This window comes from Capricornis sumatraensis, chromosome 22 (assembly GCF_032405125.1).
Source record: "Capricornis sumatraensis isolate serow.1 chromosome 22, serow.2, whole genome shotgun sequence".
NCBI classification, from domain to species: Eukaryota; Metazoa; Chordata; class Mammalia; order Artiodactyla; family Bovidae; genus Capricornis; species Capricornis sumatraensis.
The window spans coordinates 34,795,850-34,819,758 of NC_091090.1; the positions used below are offsets into that span (position 1 = coordinate 34,795,850).

The window sequence follows — 23,909 nt, forward strand, 5'->3', positions numbered from 1 at the left end:
CTTCTTCACTTCACACTCTAGCAAAGTAATGCTCAAAATTCTCTAAGCCAGGCTTCCACAGTAGGTGAACCAAGAATTTCCAGATGTTCAAGCTGGATTTAGAAAAGGCAGAGGAACCAGAGATCAAATTACCAACATCCGCTGGATCATTGAGAAAGCAAGAGAGTTCCAGAAAAACATATACTTCTGCTTTATAGACTTCGCCAAAGCCTTTGACTGTGTGGATCACAAAAAACTGTGGAAAATTCTTCAAGAGATGGGAACACCAGTCCAAAATACCAAAATACCAGACCAAAAGGCTGACTTGCCTTTTGAGAAATCTGTATGCAGGTCAAGAGGCAACAGTTAGAACTGGATATGGAACAACAGACTGGTTCCAAATCGGGAAAAGAGTAGTCAAGGCTGCATAGTGTCACCCTGGTTATTTAACTTCTATGCAGAGTACATCATTTGAAATGCTGGGCTGGATGAAGCACAAGCTGCAATCAAGATTGCCCAAAGAAATATCAATAACCTCAGACATGCAGATGACACCACCTTTATGGCAGAAAGTGAAGAACTAAAAAGACTCTTGATGAAAGTGAAAGAGGAGAGTGAAAAAGTTGGCTTAAAACTCAACATTCAAAGAACGAAGATCATGGCATCTGGTCCAATCACTTCATGGCAAATAGATGGGGAAACAGTGGAAACAGTGACAGATTTTGGGCCCCAAAATCACTGCAGATGGGTTGGTGACTGCAGCCATGAAATTAAAAGATGCTTGCTCCTTGGAAGAAAAGCTATGACCAACCAAGACAGCATATTAGAAAGCAGAGACATTACTTTGCTAACAAAAGTCCATCTAATCAAAGCTATGGTTTTTCCAGTAGTCATGTATAGATGTGAGAGTTGGACTATAAAGAAAGCTGGGTGTGGAAGAATTGATTCTTTTGAACTGTGGTGTTGGAGAAGACTCTTGAGAGTCCCTTGGACTACAAGGGGATCCAACCAGTCATTCCTAAAGGAAATCAGTCCTGAATATTCCTTGGAAGGACTGATGCTGAAGCTGAAACTGCAATACTTTGGTCACCTGATGCGAAGAACTGACTCCTTGGAAAAGACCCTGCTGCTGGTCAAGATTGAAGGCAGGAGGAGAAGGGGACAACAGAAGATGAGATGGTTGGATGGCATCACTGACTCGATGGACATGAGTTTGAATAAGCTCCAGGAGTTGGTGATGGACAGGGAAGCCTGGTATGCTGCAGTCTATGGGATTGCAAAGAGCCAGACTGAGTGACTGAACTGAACTGAAGGATATTAGTTTTGTTGTTGTTGTCTGTTGTTGTTGTTTTTTTTTTTTAAGCTCTGGTGCTTGGATTCAGACTCCACTGCTCTCCATAATTTACTGGTGTTATGGAATGAGAATTCTGCATGGTACAGTTTCCAAGACAGAATTTAAGTTACTCTTGTGAGGCCCCATTGGGAGTGATTTTTCATGCAGTCTTTTGTATAAATGGTCTTCCACCTCAGCACTTCTATACAAAATAGCACACTGTCATCTCCTGACCTCAAAATTCTCATCTCCTAGGTGACAACAAGGTTCACAATTTCCTTCACTATTTACTTCTAAAAATTGTTGGTGATATTATTCCCCAAAATTGCAAAAAGCAAGAGATAAGGATTACAAACGGATATTATGTTTAAGTATATATGCCAAGATAGTGGAAGCTATGTATCCATATACAGAACTTTTCCATGGCACATAGTATAAGTGCTTTCATTGGATAATGTTGCTCATCTGTGCTGATCATTTGTGTAGAAAATATACCAGTATCAGACACAAAAAACTGAAGAAAAGATCTTTTTAAAGGTAAAATGAAAATAATGCCTATGTGGAGAAAACCATCTCTGCTGTTTGACAGTCAGAAGTCATGGTGGTATTGGATTTTAAGCTCTAGAAGGGTGTGGGGAGGACCATGTGTGACTTTGGGACCATCATGTTAGTAATGAAAACTAGACTTGATCATGGTAGATTATTAATAAACATTTATCAAATCAGGGGACAATATTAGAGGTAACTTTCTGAAATGTATCCAAATTTCATGTGACATTCTTTTGCCATGTAAATGCCCAGCAGTCTCACTTGGAAGTCAAAGCAAAATCTGGCAACACACCTTCACGGGTCAGCCATTTTCCTTCTTGAAGTTTTCATGGTGTCATGTGGATATTATATCTCACTTCTAATTTAGTAAAAGAACAAAGCTAGCTATTTTAAAATACCAGTTGAATAAATGATATGTGATATAAGGATAACCTGAAACAATATGCAAAGCACTTGGCAACATTAGGCCCTTGAACGGTTAATTTCCTTACTGAGAGAGGCTAGTCTGTTCCATATATTCTAAAGGAAATCATTTCAAGGAATGACACAAGCAGTTTTGGCACAGAAATCTGGAAATATTTTAAAAATATAAAGGACTGAGTTCCATTTTTGGTTAAGTTGTAGGAGGTTGCAAGAGTGTTGTCCTCTCAACCTACTAACTAGGTTGTCCTCTCAACCTAATAACTAACCATAAGCTTTAGAGGAGTAGATTTTCTGAACCCATCAGGAGTTGAGGATACAAAAGAATCAAAGTAAACTGAATTCTAGAAAGAGGCCCTCATTGAAGAAAAGAAGTCTCTGGTTGTCTTTTTCTCTGGCAGATGGGCAGCCACAAAGGAGAAAAAGCCTGTGAAGACCAGATTAAGAGAAAGCAGAAGAAACTAAGAAACTTTAAAGGTATGCTGTGGGCTTGCTTGACCCAAACAGAAGTACAAGTAGCCAAACCAGTTCTGGTTATTTCTGCTAGGGATGAGTAGGTCAAAAGGGGGTGAGGGAAAAGACCAGAAAGTGGAAATACCACTGAGGCACTCTCTAGTTCAAAACCTTCTGAAGTTGGGGAGCAGGGAAGAAAAACAAAGAGCAACCAGTACAAGGTACTTTGTATTTTAGCAGCCAACAGCCAAGACTAGAGAGCTGAGAGAAACCTCTCCAGGACTTAATGAGTGGAGAGAGCTCCCAGAGAAAAACAGCCTGGGAGAGGGAAGGAAAGCAAGAGATTGCCCAGTCACCCAAACAGCTGACATTCTGGCCTTTAAGCAGAGGGAGTTTTCTCAGGGTTTGGCAATCTGGGACAGTAGCAGTAAAGCTCAAAGAGAGGAGAAAAGACTACAGATCAAGAACTGTAGTAAAATTTTTTAATGAAAATAAATAAACACATACAATTAAAATTAAAAAATTGGTTTTCCCCACTCACTTTGCACCAAATTTTTACTAGAGGGCAAAGAAAATGAAGATAGCTACTAGTTCATAGGGTGGATGCTGATACAAAGTTAAAGATATATATTTCTTTATCAGTGTATCAATACTAAAGATAAGAAATACCATCTTACAGCTTTCTAAACAATTAAAAAGAAAATTTATAAATTGCATAATATAAGTAAATGAGTAGTTAACTTGTCTCATTAAAAGAAGTAGCTCTTTTTAGAATAATCTTTCAGATCTTACTCAATATAGTGTATACATACATAAAATGAGTCAATTAACTTCAGATGCAAAAAAGTACGGGGGAAAAAAAAGAGAGAGAGAGAGGGTTTTAGGGTCCAACAGAGAAAAGAAAGCAAGTAGAAATTTGTTGCACCGCTGGTCCCTGACAGAGTTAACACGGCTTGCAGGTGGATCAGGCCAGGCTCAAAAGGGCAAAGATTTCCTAACTCCTTACTGTGTGTTGCCTGATCTTGGTTGGCTTTAGTTCCCTTGCCCCTTTCAGATTCCGTTGTTCCTCCCTGGTCCGGATCACGGGCCCTGACCCGGACTCACCCTGGTCTCGACTTGTCTCGTGAAAGACTTGGAGGTTTTAGGATGGAGAAGTCAGTCCTTTTGCCTCCGGAGACCTCAACCCCGTTCTCTGTCGTCACCAAGTGTCCGATGGTCGGTACTGCAGCGTCAGGTCACGGTCCCGCTCGGGACGAACAGCTAGCTACAGACTTAGCTTTAGAGCAACCAGGCAACCCACCCTGAGGCCAAACGGCTAGAGGCCTCTAGGAAGAGGGGACCCGCCCGGAATTGTCTCCCGGAGCAGAGAATTCGTACCCCGCGGGCGGAAGCCGGATCCTCTGAGCCCTGCACTGCTGGGGTTCTGTGATGAGTTCTGTGATCCTCCCGCCGCCATCTCAGGCGTGCAGGAGCTTTGCGTTTACCCTAGGCCTTCTGGGAATAGTTGTAAGGAAGTAGTTGTTTCCGGACATCGATCTGCGTCTGCCTTGGTCGATTTGAGAAATAATGTTTTCCTGGGGAGGAGCAAGGTTCATCTGTGCCGGCAGCTGGGATTTATCTTTTCCTTTTATGGTAGAAAAAAAAAAAAGCATTTTTAAACCTTTCGTAAAGACGGCCTGCTTTAATTAGATCACCCTTTAAAGGAGGTAACTAAAGACTGTATGCAACCGTGGCCGGTTAGCTCAGTTGGTTAGAGCGTGGTGCTAATAACGCCAAGGTCGCGGGTTCGATCCCCGTACGGGCCACAGAGGGAGTTATTTTTCCCCTTCTTTTTTATCCATAGACCACATCTCAGATGGAAAGTGCTGCTATGTCTCCAGTTACAGATAGTCCTAATATCACCAGCACTGAAAGATTTGTGTGTCTGTATTTTTTCTTTATAAAAAATAACGTACCAGAGTCAGGATGAAAAGCTTTCAAAGAAGCTTGAACGAGGTAAGGTGGCTGTATTTAGGAAAGAGGAGATAGGGAGAGTTAGAGAATTTCTTGCATCATCCTGGAAAAAACTTAAGGCAATTATGTTTTGATGTAGTTTATATTTCTGAAATGTAAAAACATCATTCCTCTGCATGGTAAGCTGCTCAGTTGCTTAGGGTATTGTTTTTATAGTGTTAAGGTCGCTGATTCGATCCCTTCGGGCATATATGCCCGGGGTATTTCGGTTTCCTTTTTCTCAATGTGGGAATATCTCAGGCTTGTTCCCGTAGCCTCAGACCAGCAACCGCGAATGCGCCGTGGTAAAATGGTGCAATGGTCAGCCCTTTGGGTTGCATCTGACCGTTACTTCCGTGCTGCCACTTACCAAGTCATTTAAAACTCGTCTAAAATTTTTTGTTTTGAACGTTTATCATAAAATCTCTGGACTTCAGATGTGAATGACGAAAACGGGGTGTGCAGTAGGAGGTCAAGAGGCCCTGGGGCCGCTCTCAGTCGAAGCTCCTTACTCTCCCTGTCGGTCCTTTTTCCTGAAGTATGGCTCCTGGCTCTCTGTGTGCCCAGCACGAGCCTCCTCCTTTTTCTCCCCTCGACCCTTGCACTGTCCCTCAGACTCCCAACATATTTTTACTTTTTCTCTTGTTTAAAAGTACGGGGTTACTATGAAAGCATGTATGATATTAAGTAATGACCTAAGTAATGTCTCAAGCACAGTTCCAGGGACATAGTGGGTGCTTAACAAGCCCAGGATGGCAAGGCCTTCCTCTGTTTCAGTCAGCTCTGCATCCTTGGTATCAAAGCCAGCACCTGAAAAACTTTTTTTTTAAATTAATAAAGGATATCTATTACTCTATTGCGTATTAAATAATATACTTATAGATTTGAAGTACAAGAAGGACTCAACAGGTCATTGCTATCTTTGGAGATGAAGGAGGCCACAGGCCATGAAATGTGGACATTCACTAGGAACAGAATGTTAGCTGACAGCCTTCAAGGAATGAAAAATTCCTACAGATTTATCAGTGCCCACTGTTCATAATATGTTTGGAGTTCTGGTATCGTTTTGCCTGATATTAGGCAATGGCACCCCACTCCAGTACTCTTGCCTGGAAAATCCCATGGACGGAAGAGCCTGGTGGGCTGCAGTCCATGGGGTCTCTAAGAGTCGGACACGACTGAGCGACTTCACTTTCACTTTTCACTTTCATGCACTGAAGGAAATGGCGACCCACTCCAGTGTTCTTGCCTGGAGAATCCCAGGGATGGGGGAGCCCAGTGGGCTGCCATCTATGGAGTCGCACAGAGTCGGACACGACTGAAGCGACTTAGTAGCAGCAGCAGCAGACAATAGCAGCAGAGTACACTGAGAGATAATTTCAGTTACTTTTCTGCGGGGAGCCACCGTGAGGAACTCCGCCCTTAGCAAAGGGCTGAAGGAGGCTCAGCATACGCAAAGGCAGGATCGAGCCTCAGGAAACCCCCTGTTCCCAAGCAGCTACACCCAAAACCAGAGTCTGTTTTATGCTCTCACCTACACCTCTGACTTTACAGGGGGCTCTCCCCCATCACCATTTCTCTCGGAGAAGGAGTTAACTTACAGCTCCAGTTAATAAAAATTCCTGGGCATGACAAGAGTGTTTCAACTTACAAACTCCTCTGAAGGTTCTCTAGCCTGCCTGAGCGGGTTCCTCGGGCCGCATGTGATTGTTTACAGCCTCCCAACCGTGAGAGGCATGAGATGCTTTAAACTTTCTATATGCAGACTCTTTTGAAAAGTTAGAAAATTATTAGTATAGTATAGTGGATTGATTAGGAATTATATTGGTGAAGGGTTTTTCATTTATTGTGCCAATAATTACTGCTAATTCCCTGCCCTAGGTGTGACCAGGGTGTCTCAGGTCAAACCTCTCTGCTGGCAAACTAGCTTGTGTGACAGGATTATCCATACTCCTGCCAAACACATGATTGTTTACTACCTCTCAACCATAAACAGCACAGAGAGTTTGGAGTATTTTGAAAGTCTTAATTAGCATAGGGCTTTTCTCATTGTTGAGTCAATGATTACCGCCAGGCCTCCATATCCTTAGGCATCTGGGAATATATTAATCAATGTATTTGGAATATAGAAAAGGAAATATAGTAGTTTTTGATGTTAGCAATACTAGACTTTTTGAGTTAATGAATTTTCTCTTTTACTATAGATCACTGTACTTTGTTATAAATCACTGTGTCCTTGCTATGTAAAAATGTAACTTTATCACTATCTTAAGACTAAATAGATCTTAAGGGGAATACTGGTGAAGGGTTTTCATTTGTTGAGCCAATATTTGCTGCTAAATCTCCATATTCCTTGCCCTTATAATGAATATAACTAGCATATAGGAGAAATAAGTATTAACCTTTAAGATTAACCATGTTAAACCTTAGACTAAGTAAATTCCTTTCTTAATTGTAACCCACTACACCCTCACTCTACAGGAATGCAACTTTATTTGGAGGGTGGCGCCTGGTTTAAGAAAAAATCACCCCTGGAAAAAATAAGTTTTCTGGTTGACTGACTATTATCAGAAAGGATCATAAAATATCAGCAAGCCTCATGGCCAGAAGATGATGTAAAACCCCTAAGACCTTTATATGATTTTATATGAAGCACCTGATTGTGACAAGGGTCAGGTCTGCTGACCCCCGCGTGACTCTGTATTCATCCCTATGTATAACAAAAAGTATATAAGCGAAACTGAAAAATAAAGAAATGGGATCAGTTTCTGGAAAGACTGATTCCCCCAGGTCATTCTTTCTTTCCCCTTCTGGCTGAATTCCCATGGTACTCACCAAGCCTGCTAATTTTGCCTGGGCTTCTAAGATCGGACCGGGGAGGCCTCAGTGCCTCCTCTCCTTCAGGAGAACGGAAAGACGCCTGTGGCCTACGTAGGTGGTGATTGGTATTCCATGTAAACCAAGTTATTCAGCCTCTTTTTCTCTACTAATCTTCCTACTACACTATCCGTTTCTAATCTCTCTATATATCTGTAATTAAACAAGTTTTTTCCTAGGACGCCTACTCCGTCTCCCCTTCGAATTAACCTGGATCCACCAGGGCTGGACCCCGGCACTTTTCAAAATGTTAACTTGGTTGCACTTTGAATCTAACATCTAGGCAATTGGCTTTCAACTGAGGATTTACATTACTTACATATGAAGTCTTATGAATATATAAATGTGTAGGACCTACTGCAGACTTACTGGAATGGCATAATCCGCTACTCCTCTTGACTACCGTTTTTGCTCACATTCCTTGGGAAGGACATGGGTAAGAACTGCTATGGATAAACTAATGAAAATGACACCAGGTTTCCAATGAAGTATAAACAGGGTTTCAGGCATAATGCAGAACTACTTCTATGAAAGTGAAAAGACAATGACTCTGGTAAAACTCCAATTATAATGTTTGAAATATTTTTTTTAATAAAAGGGAAAAACCCAATGTGTAGGCCAGTGCTATGCAGTGACATTTTAGCTAATAAACTCTGATATCATTTAACATTCAAGAAATCGATAACCTATTTATGATTTATTTCCCCAAAATATCATTAAGCTCCCAATTTCCCCTCCCAGAAGCTTCTACTAACACACAAACAAATACAGTTTTGAGGGCTGTACAAAACCAAAATGATGAGGCTCTAAATTTGACATTCTTCTCTTACTTGTTCTCTGAAATAAAAATGAGTCTGATTCTAAAAATGTCTTATTAATTCTTTGCCTGATGCTGATAACCAAACTCCACTGTTTAGCTGAAAATGTTGGATGTCACAGATTAAGAGAGCTGAAAGTGAACTTCCAAGACAGAATTTGAAGTTTTGCTTTCAGGTACTGTAAGATAATTTGTGCTCAATCCACACACGGATCATTAGCAAATCCATCACTTTCTATCCTTTACAGGAAACTTACTCACTTTTCCCTTCACCACAGCTCTTCATATTGTGATGCTGGAAAAAGACTCTCCACATTGGAATAAGAATTTAATACAGGACTTATCAGTAATATAAATTGTTCAATGCATCTCCAAGATGTTTGGTGGCAACAACTATGTTGAAATATAAAAATCGAACGAGGAAGGCCCCGCTGGGATTCGAACCCAGGATCTCCTGTTTACTAGACAGGCGCTTTGACCAGCTAAGCCACAGGGCCACTTTTCTAACTGAGATTCAGTTATATCGTATTTGTAATATTTTCTGTGAAATGCAGCATTTTGACAGAAATGTACATGATTTCGTGACAAAGAGAACGAATATATATTTCCAAACCATATTTCTATACGAAAGCAGAAACTTCAACATATAAAAAATAATGCATTCTTCAGTGCGAGGTTTTAAAAATTATTTTACATTGGCGTGAAATTCCTATTTCATGGTGACTTCCGCCCTCTAGAGGAAATATTGGATATTGCCACACATTAAAAAATTTTATCCATTAATTCATTTTGTTCACAAATGTGGTCACTATTGTACCTCATGTAATTTACTGGGTACTGAAGATAGAACAGTGAACAAAACAAACAAAAACTTCTTCATCTTTACGATTTATATTCTAGAAACAAATAAATAAAGTGAATTTTAAAAACTTCCCTCTCCATACAAACGAGAAACATAAGCACCAGTTCCCCAATCTCCGGGTTACAGACTCCAAGATGCTACTTTCTGAGCTAATTCACTGCACAAGAGCAAGACTACCATGCTTCCTTCGATTTTATCTGACCTGTCACAAGAAAGCAAGCAAAGATAAGGACACACTAATGCAGAGAAGATTCTGCTCATTGCACCAGTGAGTTAAAACTGACTTGATCTCTGTCTTCATTGACTGTAAAAGTGAGTGAAGGATTCAGAGAAGTAATGAAAATTAGGGTGCAATGTGGTAAATACCTCCCACAGGATGCAGGAGGCAGGAGGCAAGGTTCAGGGTCTTAGCAGAGTCACATGACCTCTCTTCCCAGTTTCCGTGTCAGGTTGATGATTGCAGAAGGGTCTGTGGCATGTTGGCCAAATACAGCTTAAGGTGGGGAAGGAACAGATGAGGCCAACTTTTGGAAATGTTTACATAACTTCCTTGTGTTTTGTGCTTTATGGAGAAGCACTGACAGCTTATGCATTCACTGAGCACCCACCAGCTCTTCTGGAAAGACCCTGGAGAACAGAGAAATCACTGAGGTCCAGTGACAAATCGATCTAATTTCCTCTGGGCACTCACCAGCTGTTCTCTGCCAGTGTAGCCTGTACCTAAACGATTCACCCTTTCTTACAACAAGATTTATGCATTTCCTTTGTCCTTATGTCCTGCTGCCATGCCTCTCCTTACATAAACAAGTTTTCTAATTTGTTCATTATGTATTATTTTGATCATATATACATACACATATATACCAAAATTGACATTTTTGTTTTTTGCACATATAGATTTATATGAATATTATATACTTATGCCTTTAAAAAGCATTTTGACTTTAAGATCCATCAAAATTGCCCTGTGTACACTTAAATCATTGCCTCTAATTTCTGTGTAAAATTCCATAATAGGCATCGTATTTCTTATCTTTTGTCCTTTTTCACCCTAATGGTTTGTACTTTTGAGGTTATGCTTAAAGGATTTTCCTCACTACTAGGTTAAAAAATATTCTCTCTTTAAAAAGTACATATTTTCTTCTTTTAAATTTGAGACACGATCTGTCTAGCCATATAGGGAAGTCTACTGGTTTTTTATATGACAGTCTGTTGGAGGTGTGTCTTCTAGTGCTTAAAGTTTTGGTTTAGTAAGGGTCTTCAGAATGTGTTGGTGGTCATGTAGCATCCTATACTTCCTTTAACTTAGCCTCCTTGTATTTTCATGAAATTATGTATTTAGTAAAATTATGTGTTTTTCTTGTTATAATATACATCTGCAAGGTCAGGGAGAGTTCTAACAACCCATCAAAAGTCATAGCGCATAAATAGTAAATTTTATGAAAATAATTCTTTGAATTATGTTTTATGATTTTCCCGTCAAAGAGCCTTCCAAAGATTTGTTCTTTGTTTATATTCTTGTAAGCTTGGGTCAATGTCTCATGAGCCTATGAAATCAATCCTAGACTTTACAAACTGTAAACAAACACTTTTTGGTTTCTTATCAAAAAAGATATGAGAACAAAATCCTATTGCTGTCATTGGTGAGTGGGAAGGTTTTGAAATTAGTTTGTAAGTTGTGTGTCTACTTGGGTTCAATCCTTGCTCTGGTGCATGAGCTTGTTTTTTTAATTGATCCTTTTCATTAAGAACTGGAAACTCCTTATGTTTGGTCCAGAAACTCTATGAGTTTCTATCTTGTGCTCAAGCTCTTTGGTTATTTTTTGCTCTCCTATAATTCTAAGACCTTGAACAACTAGGATTATGTGATCCTCAAACAACCTTCTCACCAGTGACTTGACTTCTAAAAGGCTCCCAACTCTTCACTAAGGCTCTGGAAATCAGGGCCCAGAATTTGAAGATTTGTTAGACCACTAATATATTACAAGGAAGGAGGGAGAAGAGACAAGAGATTGTGTAGGAGAGGTAAAATTTCTCTACTCTAAGGGTTTCTGATTGGGCCTAAGAATTAAACTAGCATAAAACAGATTGATAGGAGAAATCCAAACAAATTTTATTAAGCAAGTTGTACATGGGAGCACTCACAAGAAAAATGAAGACTTAAAGAAGTAATTAGAGTCCAACACTTATGTATTAGGTTGGACAAACATGAAAATGTGACAAGACAAAAGGGTTTGGGCTAGGGCAGTTAATTGTGGAAAAGAGACTTAGAAGATAAGGGTTAGTTTAAGGAGGTTTTTCTTTTTTGGAAATATTTTTCTCTGCTTGGACTCCTCAGTCTCTGGTAATAAGAATGCTTCCTTCTTCCTGGTACAGGGAGGGCATATTGTATTTCATCTCTTGCTTTCAGAATCAAAAGGAAGTTGAGTGCCCTTTTTCTCATTTGCTGTTTTTCTAGTGTGGTTAACTTTTAGAAAAATCAACATATCAGAGGAGAATATTTTGAAATGGCATGCTCTGAACCCCTATAATTGAAAACATTTTATTTTTATTTTTTGCCTTCCATCTGCGTTAATGCACAGACATCCTAAGTTTAACTTAGTGAGCAGTCCCCCTATTGTCTAGCTGTAACTCAGCTGTGAAAAAGAAAGGTCATGAAAGTGCTGCTAATTTTGTTTATAATTTTTTTGAAATAGATACATTTATTCAGCACCTGTTATTTGCTAGGAACTATAGCATGGTAAGATAAGGTGATGAGGTGTGTATACACAGGGGTTTTGATTGTTGCACTGCTCTATCCTCAGCACTTTGACAAGTGCTTGGCCCACGTGTTCAACATACATACTCTTTGAGTGAATGGATAAATATAGGTTAGTCTAGAAGTGTTCAAAGGGGCACAAATCAAGAATAGTGTGTTCACAAATGATGTAACTTGAAGATATTTTAAGCTTGTGTGAGAGTGAAATGCAGTAGAAATGTAATTAAGCACCAAAAGTTTCCACGTTCAAAGCTGCCTATCTTTGAATCAATAATTATGTTTGCTGATATAGTTTGCCAGAAACTTTTCTATCTGGGGACGGGAAGCCTGCTAACTCATGGTTCCATAGTGTAGTGGTTAGCACATCTGCTTTACACGCAGAAGGTCCTGGGTTCGATCCCCAGTGGAACCAGCTGAGAAGACCTGTATCTTTTCTTTTCTTTTTTTTCTTCTACAGCTCCAAGGCAAAGAGTGAGGTTTCAGAGTTTTGTAGGTTAGGCTTCTAATAGCTATTTATGAAACAGAATATATAATTTTCCCCTGACTTCTCTTTGAGAGATCCACTTTCATATACTGTGTAGCTCTGTGAGGCAATGTGAAGCATCAGGTTGTCACCTATTTCTCCTAGACTTTTATGATGACTAGAGATAAATCTGGAAGAAAATGAAATCCACCATAGAATCCTATATGAAACCTAAGAATCCATAAAGTATGAGTGTAAAAGAGAGCCGTTACTGGCCAGTGCGGGCATGATGCAGAACATTTGTCTTCTATCTCGCAAAGGCATTTCCGAGGATGTCTCCATGGCAATGTTGTAAAAACAGTGAGGTGTTTATGAGCAATGCAGCTCCTGCCGTGACTTGGATTCGAACCAAGGTTGCTGCGGCCACAACGCAGAGTACTAACCACTATACGATCACGGCAAGCCATGAAGGAACACCTGCTTCTGGGCTGTACCTCTGCTCTTTTCTCAGGAACATCCATTCCCATCATCCATAGAAACAGGCACTTTGTTTCCCGTCCTTATTTAGAAATGCCTTCTCAGTTAATTGCCTTATTCTCTCCTCCACTTTCCAACATCTTGCTCCTGGCCAACAAACCAAAAGGAACAAAAATTGTTTCACTCTGTGCAATTTTTCAAACATGATGGTTCCTCTCTGGGTTGCTAACACTTGTGGAATCACAGCTCTCACTTCCACTTCTAATCCATGCACGTTTCTTGCTTAGTTTTACAAAGCGTGGTCCTCAGACCTCCAGCTATGAAACAGGGAGGGTGGTTGCTTTGAAGTGAATCTTACTGATTCCCATTTTTGGCCAAACTGGTCAGAATCTTTGTGTGCTTGGCATATAATCTGGCTTCATACCAGGTGCCAGAAGTCAGTTCAAGGCAACAAATATGGGTTGATTCTGCCCATACATCTGTGAATTCAGCCCCACCAGGACTCATCCTGCCCAATTGAAACCGTCAGAAAATGTGGTGTCTAGGGTGCTCACATCTCATTGAAACTACTTTCTCCATTTACTTAGGTTTGGGTTGCCAGAGGCGGAAGTGCTTCTTGTGTGGCCTGGAAGCTCTATGTCCCACCCCCAGCCCCTCACAGACGGCTCTGCGAACACTGATCCTAGAGTCAGAGTCCTGGAGTGCTCCTTCCTTGGTAGGAAACGATTTCCCTTCTCTATACCTGGTTAAATTTCATTCCTGCTTCATTCAGCTTTCCACTGAATTCACTGGGGAAGCTTTTCCTGACTTCCTGTCTCCATACAACATATTCCTCTCAGTCTAAGTCAAATTTTATTTTCTCTGTTCCATGATCTTTTTTCTTTTTTTGCTTTTCCATCAATGTCCCTATATCAATTTCTTATGATTAATTAGTTACTGGAGTTATTCAAAATTAATGTCAGTCTCCTTCCTTCTTCCCTCCCCGCCCTCACTGTGTTCCAAGAGGAGATAATTGTCTTGTTCAATAGTTTATCACCAGGCTCCATGTTAAGTTCTTTATGAATATAGTTTGGCCCCACAATGAATGAATTAATATGCAGAGATTCCAAACCAATGCTTTACGAAAGCAATCTCCCAACAGTATGTGGCCAAGCACATGACTTTATTGTGTGTGCAGCACGTTATCAGGTAGGGCTGTGGGGAGGAAAGGATCGATAGAAAATGAAAGCAAAGCGGTCATATAACAGGAGCTGTCCATAAAAAGCTTCTCAGCAGAGCCAAAACGATGTCCTTAATTTTCTGAGATTTTCTGCCTCCTTCCTTCTAGATCACACAAAGCCATCCTAATTACTGGCAGGTTTGCTGAAGAATTTCCAGTATTAATTTGACCTGGGAAGAGAGCTAGGGATTTTCTCAGTCTCAAGGAAATGAGCTCAGTTAAGTTGAAGGAAAGAAAATGCTGCTCTACAGAGAATGCAGGCCGCTTCTGTCTCAGGCTTGTGTGAGTTGGGCCTCTCCTTCCTTTCTTTCCCTCAGGGACTTTCTCTCACCGTATTTAGAAAGCACCCTATTTATGGACACAAGTGCTTTTCCGTATTTTCTGCTTTGGTGTTTTTAGCAATGGGATTGATTTGCATGTGGTTCCCTATACAGAGAGAGAAAAGCTAATCCTGTTGCTAGTTTGTGGTGGGGCACAAAGCCTAGAAAATGGCCTCTTTTCTTGTGCTTTTTATTTCTGAAAGCCTTTCTGAGGGTTCTGTCTGACACGTTTACTACGGTGATTCTGAGTACGATAAAGAGTGTGGCCTATGAACTTCCTAGCTCTATGCTTATCAATACCATGGACTTTTCTACTTCTGATTTTCATAAGTTTTCTATAAAAAAGTAAACTTAAAACTTTCTCTCTTAGCTTACCATCTCCCTTTCCTATATTATTTAAAAAGAAAAAAATCTCTGTAGGTGGCGTTTTCTGATGATCCAGTAGTTAGGTTCCTCTGCCCTTTCTAAATCTAGCTTGTACATCTGGAAGTTAGTTCTTGTACTGTTGAAGCCTAGCTTGAAGGATTTTGAGTGGAATTTGATTACAGAACTTCCACAGGACTGGGAAACAGAGACTCTTGGAGGGCACAAGCAAAACCCTGTGCACACCAGGACCCAGGAGAAAGGAGCAGTGACCCCACAAGAGACTGAGACAGACTTGCCTGTGAGTGTTTGGGAGTCTCTGGCGGAGGTGTGGGTTGACAGTGGCCTGTCGTGGGGTCAGGGGCACTGGTAGCAGCAGTCCTGGGAGGCAGTTGCCATTACCTGTACCATAGAGCGTGTAGTCTACTATAGTGACTGCAAAGTCTAGGACTGGGCCGCCTCAGGCCAAACTACAGGGAGGCAGCAGAGTCCCAGCCATCAGGGGTAAATTGGATTGAAGATTTACTGAGCATGGCCCTGCCCACCAGAGCAAGACCCAGTTTTCCCCAGAGCCAGTCTCTCCCATCAGGAAGCTTGAATGAACTTCTTATCCTCACCCATCAGAGGGCAGATAGAGTGAAAACCACAATGAGAGAAAACTAACCAAAATGATCACATGGATCACAGCCTTGTGTAACTCAGTGAGAAAACTGTTGCTGCCTGTCCTTCAATTCTTTTTAATAACCTCTTGGTAAACTCTCTATGACCGGTTAACAAAAGGTTAACAATCTTGGGCCTGTTTTGATTGACTGTGTAGAGCATTTTGGCACTAGTAGAACTGGATGGCTGTGTACTGCAACTTATACCTCCAACTTAGAGATGGGAGGCCTTGAGGGAGAGGAGAGAGGGACAGTGAGCCTGTAAATATAGCATGGTTAGTTTATGGGCAGGGTAATTTCATAGGCTAATGAGTGGATTATTCCAATTCTTTGGGGAAAAGGGCAGAGATTTCCAGGTATTGGGCCACGGCCCACTTTTTGACCTTTTACAGTTAGCCTCAGAACTGTCCTTGTGGCTCAGCTGGCAAAGAATCTACCTGTAGTGCAGGAGACTCTGGTTCAATCCCTGGGTTGGGAAGATCCCCTGGGGAAGGGAAAGGTTACCTACTCCAGTATTCTGGCCTGGAGAATTTCATGGACTGGGTAGTCCATAGGGTCACAAAGAGTCGGACCTGACTGAGTGACTGTCACTTCAGAACTGTCATGGTGCTAGTGGGTGTGTCATTTAACTGTTAAAATATTACAATGAGCATATGAGGCTCAAAGTCTATTGGAAGTTGAATCTTCTGCCATCTTTGGATCCCGTTGGTTCTAACCAGTCTTTGTCATGTTTTATGGCCATGTCATTCTTTTAAAGGCTGTGCCCTACCCTCTTCCTTCCAAGGAGGATCTGGAGAAGGGAGAGAAGCCCAGTGGAACTCTCATCAGTTCAGTTCAGCCGCTCTCTTGCCTTCAGTCTTTCCCAGCATCAGGATCTTTTCCAATGACCCTCTCATATTCCTTATACTCGCTCTATATCACCTTCCATTTGCAATGACTGAAGCATCTAAAATCGTATTGGAGTACATGGAATTAGTAAAAATTTATAGAAGGTTTTCTCATTTTTCTCAAAAGAAAACACATCTCTTTTAAATTCTCTCAGTGAAAACAAAGAAACAATACTAGCTATGCATGCTAAAGTCAGTTTTACAAATACTATCATAGACATGACTCAACACTGATACTTATATTCATGTTAATATATGTCATAGACAAGCAAATGCAGTAGCTTGATCCCCACCAAGGAAAGACTTGCTGCCCAATTGCAGAGTGCACTTAGTAGATAGGCAGCAGTTCTTGCCTCCTTCAGTGTTCCTAGAGTTTCAGAGTTCCACCCAACTCAAGGCATGCCCTTTCCTAGTGCAGTCCGTATCAGTGGCAAAGCAAGGTGGGGAAGTAAAACCTGATCCAGGGACGTTTTCACCCAACGTGGGGCAACTCTGAAAGGTAATACAGGCTCCATTGCTCCCCATATTTGTCTGGCCTGTATTACAGTTTGACATCCTCTGTCCAATCCTAGTTCCTTCCTCTACCAATGTTGGTCCCTGATAAACATCTTGCACCCCAAACTGTCTGAAGCATCTGATTCTAGAGAACCCAACCTGCACCACTATATGATCATAGTTTTTTTCCTTGGCCTTTTGCATTTTACTATCATTTCATTCAAAAACGCTTCTGCAAACAAAGACTAAGAGTAATAAATAAATCCTGTACTGAATTATAAAGAATGTTCTCCAAAATCTTTCAGGTTTTGAACCACATAATAAGGTGAGGTCAATACTATTTCTATGGTGTCTTTTTTTTTTTTTTTAAGTGGGTTGGATTTCATTCTTTTTCTATTTAGCTAATTTGTATTATCAAATTTATTATCTCAAGAGATCAGGGTTGCTGTTGTTTTTGACTACTTATACACATTAAGTTGCACAGCCAAAGTCCTATATTATAGTGGCCCTCCCCCTTCAAGTTCATAACCTCATGGGCCTTCTGGTTATTCCCAAAAAAAACATATTTTCTGTCTTAAGGCTTTTGCACTTTGTTACTTCTACTTGAAATTCTCTTTCTCTGTCTTGTTTCTTTTTCGATTTATGTAGGTCTCTGATCAGATAAGTCCTTTAAAAGAGGTTGTCTCCACTTAGCCACTATCTAAAATGAGTCCCCATTATGCTTTATGACCTATCTCCTCCCTATGTTCTTCGCAGCAATATTGTCTTACATATTTACGTGTTTGCTTGGGGCTCCCTCACCTAGTGGTGGACCAGTGGTAAAGAACTTACCTGCCAAAGCAGGGGACCTAAGAAAGATCACTGGGTGAGAAAGATGCCCTGGAGGACGGCATGGCAACCCACTCCAGTATTCTTGCCTGGAGAATCTCATGGACTGAGACTTGCAGGCTAAGTTAATGGGGTCGCAGTCATAGACTGAAGCGACAGCACGCACGAACAAAACTAAGATAACTTCCAGGGAGGCAGATTTTAAGCCGCATTTGACAGTCTACACAGGAGTGCATTAAACAAATGTATTTATCCCAAAGAAATAGGTTCAAGGATTTACACGAGCTTAAGAAAATACTGTATGATTTTAATCAAGCTAATTTCCCATTAGGATAAATCCTCAAGAAAATGAAAGTAAGCAGAACTCAAGAATTTCACGATAAAAACTATCCTTTAGTTATGTCACTTATTCAAAATGTTCTCAAAGGATTTTCCTACTATACTCAATACTGCTAAATGTTTCCTAAAGGTAACCAGTGCCCCCCATATTAACTACGTAAGAACACTACCAGGCAACACTAGGGTTATCTGGTTTCAAGAACCTACCTGTTGATTCACCCCCCAGCTTCTAAGTAAGCCCCTCGTGAACATACTAGTCCACGTGAACGTCAATTCAGACCATATTTTAAAACGCCGTCAGAATTGCTTCACAGCCTCAGTGTAAGCATCTTACAGCCTTATCACTCAAAATACACAGTAATCACAGCTTTTTCTTTGACAATGTAGGTTGGCTCTGAAAAGAGCCGTTGTTTTCTTCACCTTTCCTAACCTCTTTATTTGGCCTTGTGGTGGCTCTCAGTTTTCTTAGGCAGTAGCACGGCCTGGATATTAGGCAAGACACCACCCTGAGCAATGGTGACCTTACCCAGCAGCTTGTTGAGTTCTTCATCGTTGCGGATAGCCAGCTGCAAGTGACGCGGGATGATTCGCGTTTTCTTGTTGTCCCGGGCCGCATTGCCCGCCAGCTCTAGGATCTCGGCCGTCAGATACTCCAGCACCGCCGCCAGGTACACCGGGGCCCCAGCACCTACCCGCTCGGCATAGTTGCCTTTGCGGAGTAAGCGATGTACGCGGCCTACGGGGAACTGAAGCCCAGCCCGCGAAGAACGGGTCTTAGCTTTAGCACGAGCCTTACCACCTTGCTTGCCACGTCCAGACATTTCGGACTCTACAGCTACAAAACAAATAAACTTACTATTGTAAGGCTCCAGGTGCAGCGTCTTTTATAAGCCTAATTGGGCGCGAAAAAGAACATGCGTCATTGGTTACGTTAGTGGGTTCATTTTAACCAATGGGAATGAGAGATTGGGATTCTTCCGTTCTGATTGGGCATAACTAATTTATGACGTCTTTTTCAACCACCACCAATCGACTAAGACTTTAACCTATGACCTTATTTGCATAGGAGGTTCTATATAAAAGAGGCATTTTGCGTTCTGTGTCACTTTTTTCTTGTTTGCGTTTTAGATTTCGGCGTTAGTTTTTACAACCATGCCGGAACCAGCGAAGTCCGCTCCGGCCCCGAAGAAGGGCTCTAAGAAGGCGGTGACCAAGGCGCAGAAGAAGGACGGCAAGAAGCGCAAGCGTAGCCGCAAGGAGAGTTACTCCGTGTACGTGTATAAAGTGCTGAAGCAAGTCCACCCAGATACGGGCATCTCGTCGAAGGCCATGGGTATCATGAACTCCTTCGTGAACGATATCTTCGAGCGCATCGCGGGCGAGGCATCGCGTCTGGCGCACTACAACAAGCGCTCGACCATCACATCCAGGGAGATCCAGACGGCCGTGCGCCTGCTGCTGCCTGGGGAGCTGGCCAAGCACGCGGTGTCTGAGGGCACCAAGGCCGTCACCAAGTATACCAGCGCCAAGTAAAGTTGTCCTGTGACCGTTCTGAAACCAACCACAAAGGCTCTTTTAAGAGCCACTAAGTTTTCAATATAAAGAACTGTAAACACGTAGTCAACTTTTTTTATAACACCGCAGCGTTCTTGGTAAATATTGGCCGTTATCGCTAAATGTGTTCTGTGGTGTTATTTTAGCCCTTTCAGTGAAAACTTCCGGGCCCTAAAAAAGGCCTTTGAGTAAACAAATAAGGTGAAACTTTCTTTCAGCCGCCGAAGCCATAAAGGGTGCGTCCTTCGCGCTTGAGCCCGTAGACCACGTCCATGGCGGTGACAGTCTTGCGCTTGGCGTGCTTTGTGTAGGTAACTGCATCCCGTATCACATTCTCTAGAAACACCTTCAGCACCCCGCGGGTCTCCTCGTAGATGAGGCCAGAGATGCGCTTGACTCCCCGCCGAGCCAGGCGGCGAATAGCGGGCTTAGTGATGCCCTGAATATTGTCTCGCAAAACTACGGTGATGCTTGGCGCCCCCCTTTCCCAAACCCTTTCCACCCTTACCACGTCCAGATATTTCGAGACCCGAGAACAGTAAAGTATCTTCAGTTTGTTGCAGCCCCTTTAATGCGTAGAGTCTGCGGACCAGAATGAAAACCCAAAGTGCTTTGGCGGGAAGCTCTCTGGGTTGGGGAGGGTTCTTAAAGAAACAAGCCAGCCATTACTCCCTTTCTGTTCTTTCAGTGAATTCTTTTCACTAGCCTCAAGGCCTAGGCTGTATATTTCCCCTTTTCTCATGTAATGTGTTTCTCTCCTCATCCTCGTTAAATCACAAAACCTTAACCTTGTAGATGATACATAAAACCACAGAATATTCTTTTATCTTTACTTTCTCTAATAGTATTTGCATAATGTTATATCTTGTTTTTTTTTTTAATATATGAAGAAAACATACTAACTTCCAGAAATAGAACAAGATGTTCTGATAAAATAGAGAATTTTGAGACCTTCCAGATGTATTGCTGAACTCTCTTCTATTCAGTGTCAATTTTCATTTTTAATAAGTTCCTATTATTTTGCTGATAATGTGTAGAACCGTTTAAAAAAAGAGAACTCTATAATGATCTAGATTTGGTCTCTGTGTAGATAACTTAAAAAAATTTTTTTTTAATTAACCAGCCCGCTAATAAGTATAACGTAATAAATACCACTGATTGGAGGAACTTAATTGATCGTTTATTGAGTATTTCACTTAAAATTATTTCTAGAGTTTTTATTCTGATCAGTCTATGATAGTGCTCTAGGGTTTTAATTCTTTGTAATGTTGTAAGTATTTGCCAGTGAACTCATACTTCACAATTGTTTATTTCGAGTTAATTTTTACCATTATACTATTCTGGACTGTGAAGAAGGCTGAGTGCCGAATAATTGATGCGTTTGAACTGTGGTGTTGGAGAAGACTCTTGAGAGTCCCTTGGACTGCAAGGAGATCCAACCAATCCATTCTGAAGGAGATCAGCCCTGGGATTTCTTTGGAAGGAATGATGCTGAAGCTGAAGCTCCAGTACTTTGGCCACCTCATGCGAAGAGTTGACTCATTGGAAAAGACTCTGATGCTGGGAGGGATTGGGGGCAGGAGGAGAAGGGGACGACAGAGGATGAGATGGCTGGATGGCATCACGGACTCGATGGACGCGAGTCTGAGTGAACTCCGGGAGATGGTGATGGACAGGGAGGCCTGGCGTTCTGCAATTCATGGGGTCGCAAAGAGTGAGCGACTGACTGAACTGAACTGAGGTGCAAGAATGAAATTCTTTTAGTACTCTTAACTGTAATAAATTTATACATTTATTAGGGTATATTTGTTATTTTTGAAATAGTTTGTCCTCCTAATCGGAAAAATACTGAATCCGAGCCTTTAAATGTCTTGTAGATGTTTTTCTAGGTAACATATAATTTTTTAAAAATTTACTTTCATTACTTAGAAGAGCAGTTAATTTTTCATTAGTGAATAGTACAAAATTCAAATAGAGAAAAGAAAGTCTACCTTTGTCTTTCTAAGAAAGTCTTTATAAAAAAAGATTATGTATTTTAAACATTCCTGTTTATACATGCTTAATTTAAAATATATTTATAATTTAACTATTGCTTAAATTCTGAGAAATTTTAATCTCCTTTCAGCATTAGCATGTAATCCCATTGTTATTCAATGATTTTCTTACTTTCCTTTATTTCAGTGAGTTACTTTTAGAAGCTTGCATTATAGAATTTTCAAAGGACTCCTATAAACTATCAATTTTATGGAATTAATAACTTTTGAAACAACAAAACTGATTCAAACAACAGGAACAAAATTCAGTATATTTTATAGGGGGGGTAGATAGCTAGTATAGGTTAATTCAAGTTAAGTGAAGTTGCTCAGTCGTGTTCGACTCTTTGCGACCCCATGGACTGTAGCCCACCAGGTTCCTTCCATCCATGGAATTTTCTAGGCAGAGTACTGGAGTGGGTTGCCATTTCCTTCTCCAGGGAATTCAAATTAATTTAAGGGCAAATACAAACTGAAAATAAGAGGCTTAATTATCCGTCCCTTCTTTTTCCTTTTTCTCTTTCAAAAATTCTTTGTCCTTTTCAAAGGTATGTAAATTTTCTTAATGGCTAAAAACACCCTTTGGCTAGCCTCCTATCTCAAGAATGTTTCCTCAAGGACCTTGGAGTCCTCTTTTTGAAATGTAATCAACAAGGGAAAGTGCTCTGTTTCCCAGTTTTCCGACTCCAGATTGCAAAGCCTACTAATGTAATGGATGTACCCTCTTACCTATATAACAGGTTTTTTCCCCCTCTTTTGAAATCTCTTTAATAAAACATTGCCTGTGTTGAGCACAATGTTTTTAATAAGCATGAAGCTTAGTCTATAATAAATTTTCTCTTCTTTTGTTTTAAATTCTATTTTCCCAACATTAGTTAACTGGAATATATTTTACAAACCCTTCTCTACTTTAAAATAAATCAGTAAAATTCCCACCAACTACTAGCCTCTCTCCCTATCTGGTTTCATGAGTTTTTGCATAACAGCTAGTGATTGTAAGACTAGTAATGAATGTATATGTGAAAAGTCTGTCAGATTCTTTATAACTTCTGAAATTGAGAGACAAAGGTTTATTATTTTATAAAGATACAATGTATTATAAAAATACAGTGCTCTTCCTATTATATAGTATTTTATACAATACTATGTTCAAAAAATACATAGTAACTGACTTAATAGGTCAAGATAAACTTTAGTTTAAATCAAGTGTTTTCTTTATATCTTTATGTTCTTTCACAGTTGAAGTGTAGCTGAACATGCCACCCCAAACTATGCCACCCCTCTTGTCATAAGGATTATTTTGAACTAATTATTTTTGAGAAACAGCATAGACAGGAGAATTTCTGAAAACAAAAATTATACTTTTGTAAGAGACACTTATAGAGGAAAGCTCCATTTATGTCTCCCTCTCCATACTATACAGAGAAGGATGATTCTAAATTGAAAAAAGAAAAAAAGGATTCTGGGACAAAGCACCCACTTTAATCTGCATTGTGTTCAGTGGCTTCAGTCATGCCTGACTCTTTGCGACCCCATGGACTGTAGCCCACCAGCCTCTGTCCATGAGAGTTTCCCCACAAGAATACTGGAGTAGGTCGCTATGCCCTTCTCCAGGGGATCCTCCAGACCCAGGCATCAAACCTGCATCTCCTGCATTGCAAGTGGATTCTTTACCTGTGAGCCAATGGGGAAGTCCCTTACCTTTGTTTACTATGCATTTTTTGGGAAAACTTCTAATGGTAACCGTGCCCCAAACCCCTGCCCTCATACAACTTTGTTTTGTCTTTCATTTCAGTCCCCAAAGGTGTTCAATCTACTGTACAATTGAGCTCATTTCATGTTAGCAAGGTTATGCTCAAAATCCTTCAGGCTAGGCTTCAACAGTACATAAACCAAGAACTTCCAGATGTACACGCTGGCTTTCAAAGAGGCAGAGGAACCAGAAATCAAACTGCAAACATTCGTTGGATCATGGAGAAAGCAAGAGAGTTCCAGAAAAACATCTACTTTTGTTTCATTGACTATACTAAAACCTTTGACTGTGTGGATCACAACAAACTGTGGAGAATTCTTCAGGTGAGGGGGAAAACAAGACCACCTTAGCTGTCTCTGAGAAACCTGTATGCAAGTCAAGAAGCAACAGTTAGAACTGAACACAGAACAATGGACTGGTTCAAAACTGGGAAAGAAATATGACAAGGCTGTATATTCCTTATTTAACTTCTATGCAGA

At 40.8% G+C, this 23,909-nt stretch overlaps 3 protein-coding genes and 4 non-coding genes across 7 annotated transcripts; 3 read left to right on the forward strand and 4 right to left on the reverse strand.

Annotated features, from left to right (window-relative positions):
• Positions 1-4,465: 4,465 nt before the first annotated feature.
• TRNAI-AAU (transfer RNA isoleucine (anticodon AAU)) lies at positions 4,466-4,539 on the forward strand. The gene has a single exon. It is a non-coding gene; the product is annotated as a tRNA-Ile (tRNA).
• Positions 4,540-8,843: 4,304 nt separating this feature from the next.
• TRNAT-AGU (transfer RNA threonine (anticodon AGU)) lies at positions 8,844-8,917 on the reverse strand. The gene has a single exon. It is a non-coding gene; the product is annotated as a tRNA-Thr (tRNA).
• Positions 8,918-12,379: 3,462 nt separating this feature from the next.
• On the forward strand, positions 12,380-12,452 carry TRNAV-UAC (transfer RNA valine (anticodon UAC)). The gene has a single exon. It is a non-coding gene; the product is annotated as a tRNA-Val (tRNA).
• Positions 12,453-12,891: 439 nt separating this feature from the next.
• TRNAH-GUG (transfer RNA histidin (anticodon GUG)) lies at positions 12,892-12,963 on the reverse strand. Its single transcript has one exon. It is a non-coding gene; the product is annotated as a tRNA-His (tRNA).
• A 5,561-nt stretch (positions 12,964-18,524) lies between these two features.
• Positions 18,525-18,911, reverse strand: LOC138069243 (histone H2A type 1-H). The gene has a single exon (XM_068960468.1). It carries the CDS (start codon positions 18,909-18,911, stop codon positions 18,525-18,527), a length of 387 nt encoding a protein of 128 aa, XP_068816569.1.
• A 331-nt stretch (positions 18,912-19,242) lies between these two features.
• LOC138069257 (histone H2B type 1-K) lies at positions 19,243-19,623 on the forward strand. Its single transcript, XM_068960480.1, has one exon. It carries the CDS (start codon positions 19,243-19,245, stop codon positions 19,621-19,623), a length of 381 nt encoding a protein of 126 aa, XP_068816581.1.
• A 235-nt stretch (positions 19,624-19,858) lies between these two features.
• Positions 19,859-23,395, reverse strand: LOC138097980 (histone H4-like). The gene is given in 3 exon segments (XM_068994191.1): positions 19,859-20,105; positions 20,107-20,226; positions 23,379-23,395. Coding segments are annotated over 3 exon segments (384 nt in total).
• Positions 23,396-23,909: the final 514 nt, after the last annotated feature.